At 48.4% G+C, this 7,743-nt stretch overlaps 1 protein-coding gene across 1 annotated transcript; it reads right to left on the reverse strand.

The window, feature by feature from the left end:
• Window positions 1-5,223: 5,223 nt before the first annotated feature.
• Window positions 5,224-7,334, reverse strand: LOC135910960 (cuticle protein 16.5-like). The gene is made up of 3 exons (XM_065443030.1): window positions 7,187-7,334; window positions 5,448-6,456; window positions 5,224-5,348 (listed from the first exon to the last, which is right to left on the reverse strand). Coding segments are annotated over exons 1-3 (1,014 nt in total). The 5' UTR covers window positions 7,190-7,334; the 3' UTR covers window positions 5,224-5,346.
• Window positions 7,335-7,743: the final 409 nt, after the last annotated feature.

The following is a 7,743-nucleotide window of genomic DNA, read 5'->3' on the forward strand; positions in this document are numbered from 1 at the left end:
CAACGTAATCCCGTGTTGTCACTCTCGGCGATTGCTCGTCGCGTTTTCGAAAAAGCGTGGGTACCCAAAGAAGGTTTAAGTTGTTGCGCCCATCAATTCATTCGCAATTCATTCAATTCGCATCAATTCATTAATTCGCATCAATTCATTCGACAACATCAATTCCTGTCGCAATTACAGAAATTTGTGTAGCGACTACAGAAATTTCTGTTGTACGACAGAAGTTTTCCAATTTTCCCCACCGAAATGAGGGATCTGATTCCAGTGACTATTAAGATGCTCTCTAAGGCGAAATTTGAAAGCAGCTCTATACGTATTTTGATTTCGCGATGTATTCGCTGGCGTGGGTAATGTGTATCCTGCGACAACTGCCCCGCTAATCGGTAGATCGCGAGAGACAGCGTGTAGGTGACGCGTGGGTGCGGTTCACAGCAGCCGCAGCAGTCAGACGTCCACTAGTACAACGCTTTGTTTGCATATATAAAATCCTTGGGCGCCGAAGCCGCATGCCAATGGTGAACAGACAACGTGTGTTACTCGGCCGTCATGTGGTAAGCTTCGTCGCAGCAGAGCAGCCCTACGTTTTTCTTCTCACGCTTTCGCCGTATTGTCCTCCTTCACTTTCTGCGTCATGCTTTCACTATAGCCTCCTCCTCCGCTTTTATTCTCGCGCTCTCTTCAATTTTCATCCCCCGCTGCGTTGCGCATTCGCTCTTTCATCCGTTACACTGCTCGTTCGCTCAGTTACGCCGACGACGCCGACGCCTGGTACGCCGACGCTCAACGCAGGAACTGGATCTTCAGAGTTGTGCTCTAAAACGGGCGTTCGCGCACCGTGATGCAAGCAAAGCTGCGGTGCCAGTATCAGGCGAAGCTTTGCTCATGCTGCCGCCATATCAGCACACGACATGCCGTATATGCGCCACGTCTGGCTTTCAACCGCTGGATAAAAAAAAGAAAAGAAGGAAAGTGTGGCCTGCCGCGTGCCTCGAAAACGCTGTCATCCGCCGCGACTCCACCAGTCGGAGACTGTTGTCTCGGATAAGCATAGAAAATTCTAGAGGAACGCGCTTCGAATGCCGTCGCCCGGGGGAACCGACGTGTCCCGTCCCCAAAAACTAGCGCCGTTCGGCCCAGCCAAGCGGCTTAGAATGCAACTGCGGCTGAGACATGCGCTCCCATTGGAGCCCGCCTGACGTGGAAGGCCCCACCATTTCTCTTCTTTTTTTTGTTTTTCATCAAGTGGCCGTGCTCCTGGCGTTTGTATGCGGCGCACCGTGGATCCCAGACACGCGTTCGCGTGTTTTCCCTAAGAGTAGAAGAGGCTGTACATCCGTTGAACTTCGGTTATTTATAGCAACTAACTTAGTTCTTAATATTCATTGTCAAGGCAATTCTACTTTGGGTAAAAGAGGGTCTTAAATGCTTAATCAGATGGAATATTTAGGAAGAATCACTTGCTTCGTTATACGCGGTATTTTGTTATGCACCGGTTTTTTATGACGAGGTGTGACTGAATTATAAAATTCGTAAAGCATACTTCATTTTTCAGCTTGCAGCTGGCACCCATATTGAACGTTGCGTCACATGAAACTAACACCGTACGATACGTGCTTACTGTTCTTCTTCATTACAATAGCACCGGAAGTGAAGGGGAACCATTCTGGCGGCTAAAGGCGATGCGAGAATGAGAGGCCCGTCATGCGGATTTAGGCGCCTGACGTGGACGGTGGAATGACTGGCACGGCGCTTGTCCGAAGACGGTTCACTGAATCAGTGACATAGGGGACGGGAGACCGGCCCTCGAAGAGGTGGTATGGCCCGTCACACTTAGCAGCAAACTTGGTAATGAAGCCAGTGGAGTGGAATTGTAGTGTGAGCCAGACGAGGGACCCAACGGCCAAACTCTGTACGGGCTGGTCATTGTCGCGGCGAGCTTTCTGGAGGACTGTTGGAAGCGGCAAAGTTGGCGGTCAGAAGTGAATGGATGCGGAGACGAGGCTGCATTTCATCCCGCCAGCATGGACATGTTACAGGTCAGCATTGAAGTATGGACACCTATCGGGTAGCAAGTGCAAATTCATGCATGTAACATCGAAAAATCATCAACAATTTAAGCAAGACTTCCTGATTGTCTTGCTTGTTTATCCGTTATATTTCAGTGATTCACGGACGACTGAGTGGAATAACAAAGCTTTTATTTTATTTATACAGTCATCTTCGATGATTTCTGCATGATTTTAAAGGGGCTGTATAGCATGGTGCAACTGAAAAAAAACGCTATACCAATGAACAATTGCACGCTACTGAAAGAAAATTTCTTTTATACGCTTCGGTTCAAATACATTTAAAAACAAAAGGAATTACTCCACTTCTTAAAGCTGTAGCGACAAATTTGTTGATTCCGTGGCAGCTGAGCTATATCGTTCAATGACCGCGAAATGGCATCCGCACGGAGAACAACTGATCGGTTTTACCAGCTGCGTTTCCATTACGCGTCTTTAGTGTAGCGAGATGAGCCTACGTATGGGCTACCCAGGTGTACTTTCAATCGAGAAATATTTCTTGCAGTCAAGCGTTAACCCATGTAACAGCCGAACGAGGCGACCAAACACCGTTCACCTTAGTGGAGAGAAGGGGTGTTGTCGCTGTTCTGTGACGCAACGTGGGAGACTGGCGAAGATGACGGGGACAGAATATGTTTGGCTAGTCGCAGACGGAAAATGATATTAATAGAACAGAAGTACATCGGCTCAACCAATTTGGCCATAAAGGGCCCATGACTTTACATAATTGGCATCTCCGTCTCTGAAGTGCTGTTTTTGCTTCGAATATAACAAATCGCATGGTCGTAAATTCATGAAAGTTAGGTTATGTGCTGCAACGAATCATTCTGCTCACTATTTCTTTACATTTTGTTCCAATATCACATGGGATCCACTGCTATATATTCTTGGACCGAATTCACGAAGTTTTTTGGTGGCGAGTGATTCTTACCTTTCATTGACCGCATTGTCTTCTGATAACTCCAACACAACAACTGGCAACAACGCGACTGGCTCTCACGAACTCTTGTAGCTTACAAGATTTTTTTGTCGTATGCGCAATTGCGTTGACGTCCCTCTAGTGCTGCTAGTGGAATTACTGAAACCGATTTGCCAAGCTGCCTTAAGTTCATTTTCCAGTGCTTCAGTAATCGGAAATACTAATGCCCTTTGGCTTAACGCCTCTTCGGACGTCTTTTCTTTATGGTAGCCGTCGCGAAGGATTCTGCAAGAAAAGATAATATACTGAAATCTCAAAATATTTGAAATTTCATATGTTACCGAAATCTTGACTCAACAGCTTATAACCGCCAACTTTCCATGGTAATCAGGGTCAGAAGTGAAGTTTGGGTATCATGGTGGTGCGATCAAAGCGCAGTGACCCGTGAATGTGGGCACCTATGAACACGGGTATGAACACGGGTATTTCGCCTCTGTGGGAAACCGCTCCAAGTTGGCGCACGAGCAAGACCCGTAGCCACATAAAAAAAGAAAAAGAAAAGGAAAACATTTATAAGACGAAGTGGTAGTAGGGAACAAAAATACATCGTTATGTTCAATACTTCGTTCAATCCATTATTGCCATTTACTGCAGTTTGCTCAACGGCGTGCAGAGCAATAAACATAAATACAAGAAGACGAGCTTCCGGCCCACGGAACCGCGGATGCGACAAAATTATAACGAAACATAATATACATAATAAAACAATCTACTGCACACGCAAAACACGACTACTTTACACTGACGTGAGTGCCTTCACGATAGCTGCCATCCGTTTATATGTTGGGATAGCCGTTCAGCTTTCTACTTGTCCCAGCTGCAGCACCTTGAAAATGGAAAAATTGAGACGCGGTAGAAGAAATCAGCTTGCGCGCTTGGACGCGTAGAAAGCCCATCGTGCTGGAGAAGCACGTGCCACCCAACACGATGCGCCGCAGCTGATTCAGGCTGACCCGCCGTTGTCACAAGGCTCCTTGCGCTTGGTAAGTAAGGAAGCCAATGAACTCCGTCGCCATGGCTTGACTTGCCTTACTCGTGGCCTCCGAGATTGCACCGGCATTGATGCGTAGAAAGTATGCCTTGCATGCTTGCTAGTTGAAATTTGAAGATTTAAATATGTGTCCTAAATTATTATCTAGAAAAGGTGTTTGACGTAATTGTCTTAATATTTGAATTAAATATTTTGATTTCTTCTAGAAGTAATGGTCGCCTCATTGAGCAATTTAGATCATGGTTCAGAATTGTGCTAACTGACAAAGGAAATAAAAAAAATTGGTGCAGCTAAAAAATGGTATAATACACACCTGCCGGCTCTTCCGAGCTCTCTCATGCCATATATCTGCCTTTACCACGCGACTGGCTTTCCATTTTCACACACATACACTCTTTTCCACTTCGACGCTCCTCATAACGGTGGCATTGCGTAGCTCGCGAATGTAGGAAAAAGGGCAGAAAAGTGCAAAGAAGGCTAACTTCAGACTTATCTTTATTTGCAGACGAGCATGATTTATATGCGCAGCGAACAAATAAAACACAGAAACTAAAGGTGATATCGAAAGCCGATGCATCATTGAAAAGTCAGATAATCGATTACAATTATATCACAAAGTTGCGGGATTTGTCGACGACTTCGTTCGCCAGTATTCGAATGAGGAGGTAACAACTGCTCCTCTTTGCAAGTTCGCCTTTAACAGCTTTTACTGTTCATCAAATGCAGTTGCTAAAGCACTTCAGGCTGTCTCGATGAGTTGCCACCGCATTAATCGCAGGCTTCGCTGTTTCTCTGACGTTTCTGACACACAATCACGGCGGTCGAGCGAAGCGGACTTACATTCGGTTCGTGTTCCATTAGGTCTCAGGCGGCTAAAAAGAAACGCGGACCTTCTAAACAACACGCGAGCGTGAGTTCAAGCCGAAAAGGCTGACAACGCCGAGATAACGCGAGGAATTATGAGCGCTATCGCCCCCTGCCAATTGGTGTGGCCTGAGTGCCTGTGTTTCAATCACAGATTTTCTGTTACTCGCCGCCGTAGAGCATAGCTCCGGCTTATAGTTCGTCGGCCATTTCGAATCTGCGATTGGAATATAGCATTAAGCCTGTTCCTACGGTGTGGTGGATTCCCAGAATTTCATTAAGGATTCTATCATGTCTTTGAATGTGGTACACCAGTCATGAAATAAAGATGTCAAACAAACAGTTTATTATTCCATAACAATGACTATACATCATTGAAACCAGAAAATCTGGTTGTCCATGACTGTGTGGTTTCTTTCTGGTCCAAGACTCAAGAGAAAGAGCATTTCTGGAACGAGAACAAAAAATACAGGTTAGCACCGCACACATCAAGAACCGACCGATGCGCGATAGAATTGCCCGCAACAGATAATACAGTGGAACTTACACTTCTTCTTGCGGAGGAGGGTGGAGTAGCTGAGAGGAGAGCCAAGGCCGTAGCCGTAGTTCAGGCCGTAGCCAAGGAGACCGTGGCCGTAACCGTAGCTGCCGGCACCGTAGCCGAGGGAGCCAACACCGTAGCCGTAGTAGGCTGGGGCAGCGTGAGCAACGCCGTAGGTAGCAACGGCTGGGGCAGCGTGGGCAACGTGAGAAACGCCGTAGGTGGCGACGGCTGGGGCAGCGTGGGCAACGTGGGCAACTCCGTAGGTAGCGACGGCTGGGGCAGCGTGGGCAACGTGGGAAACGCCGTAGGTGGCGACGGCTGGGGCAGCGTGGACAGCAGTCACGGCTGGGGCAGCGGCGTAGCTGGCGACCACTGGAGTGGACTGGACAACCTTGGTGACAACTGGAGCGGACTGAACCACCCTGGTGACAGCTGGGGCGGCAGCGTAGGTCTGGACAACTGGAGCGGCCTGGACCACCCTGCTGACAGCTGGGGCGGCCTGGACGACCCTGGTCACAGCTGGAGCAGCGGCGTAGGTGACAGCTGGAGCGGACTGGACCACCCTGGTGACAGCTGGGGCAGCAGCGTAGGTCTGGACAACTGGAGCGGCCTGGACCACCCTGGTGACAGCTGGGGCAGCAGCGTAGGTGACGGCTGGGGCGGCGTGCACAGCGGTTATGGCTGGAGCGGCGTGGACAGCGGTCACAGCTGGAGCAGCGTGGTAGGTGGAGACGGTGCGGGTAACAGCTGGAGCAGCGACGGCGTAGCTGGCAGCGGGGGCGTATCCGTATCCGAAGCCAGCACCGTAGCCGGTCAGGCCGGAGTAGCCAACTCCGTGGGACAGGCCATAATGAGAGAGACCAAGGCCACCGTATCCAAGACCGGAATAGCCGAGGCTGCCGTAGCCAAGGCCGTAGCCGAGGTTGCTGGCGAGGGTGTAGCCACCAGCAACGTGACCAACGTTACCAGCAAAGGCGCTGGTGGCCAAGGCGAGGACGATGCAGGCACGCAGCTGGGAAGATAAAGGAGATTTTAAATGAATTCTCGGGTTTTATTAACCAGAACCACGAGTTCAATATGAGGCACGCCGTAGTCGGGGACTTCGGATTAATTTTTACCACCAGGAGATGATTATTGCGCCCCAATGCAAGGGACACAGATGTTCTTGCTTTCCGGCGCCATCGAAATGCATCCGCCGCGGCAGGGGTTTTTTCCGCCAATTCTTGGTTAGCAGCGCAACACCATAGACGCTATGATACCGCGGCTGGGAAGTAAAGGACATGTTGCCTCTAGAAGTACTACTGATGCAAATTTAGTCGGTGAGCATTCCTTTCTAATTATTGTCTTGCATGAACAAGAATTGTTTGCTGCTTCAAATTCTTGGTGCAGATTCACTGCAAATTACAATAGGGAATGCTTTCAGATCTCGTTGCAGGTAGCTCAGTCGCGGTCTCCTGAACAGCGAAACGGCTTCTGCTGGGCATGGAGCCTAAACATTTTTACGTGAATAATTTTCACTTTCAGAAAAAATACATTGCTGAAGATACTTGCGTGCTTCTGAATTACCGTCCAAATATTAACACTGGCTACATTTGATGTGAGTTTAAAGAACAGCATCTTTAGGAAGCCTATGAATTTATGGTAACCGTACCTCCATGAAAGCGGTGCTTTTTAAAGCAACGCATTCAGAACTGTCGGCGTAACATCGCCTCGTGAGAGTGAAGAGGTCACCGGTGGCTTACCATTGTGGTGTTCCTAATCGGTCGGAGGAGCAGAAGCTTCTAATTCGAATCGCTGCCGAGCCTGCTTTTATACCTCGTAGTTGGCTTCGAGAACAAGTTATAAACTGGCTTCAACTGAAGGAGAGGGAGACACAACGCCCATTTTGATATCATCAATACTCTCTCCTTCCTCGCTCAAAGGAGCCGCCTTGCGCAATAAGTAATGCTAAGGAGCTTCCATATTTTACGTCTGCCTAGTTCTTACTTTTCTTTACGTAGTGAGCGCCCAACTTAAACTTTTTACTGCATATTTTTACCACTTTCTTCCGCCGTTCAGTAGTATGGGACGGAGTAAAACCGGTATGCAATCTGCGAATGCTCAATTACTTATTCAGTTTGCCGACGAACTCGCACGTGCGAACGCGAAGATCACGTTTGGAGCGGCCTCAGAAATTGTGTGATTTGAATTGAAATAAGTGCGAAAGTAAATGCTCTGTTGGTGTCACTAGGTGCGAGGAGAGCCACACGCAGCTATATAAAGCACTGTAATACAGAAAAAGGATGAGCCGTACGCTGAG

The sequence above is a fragment of the Dermacentor albipictus genome, chromosome 2 (assembly GCF_038994185.2).
Source record: "Dermacentor albipictus isolate Rhodes 1998 colony chromosome 2, USDA_Dalb.pri_finalv2, whole genome shotgun sequence".
In the NCBI taxonomy this organism is placed as follows: Eukaryota; Metazoa; Arthropoda; class Arachnida; order Ixodida; family Ixodidae; genus Dermacentor; species Dermacentor albipictus.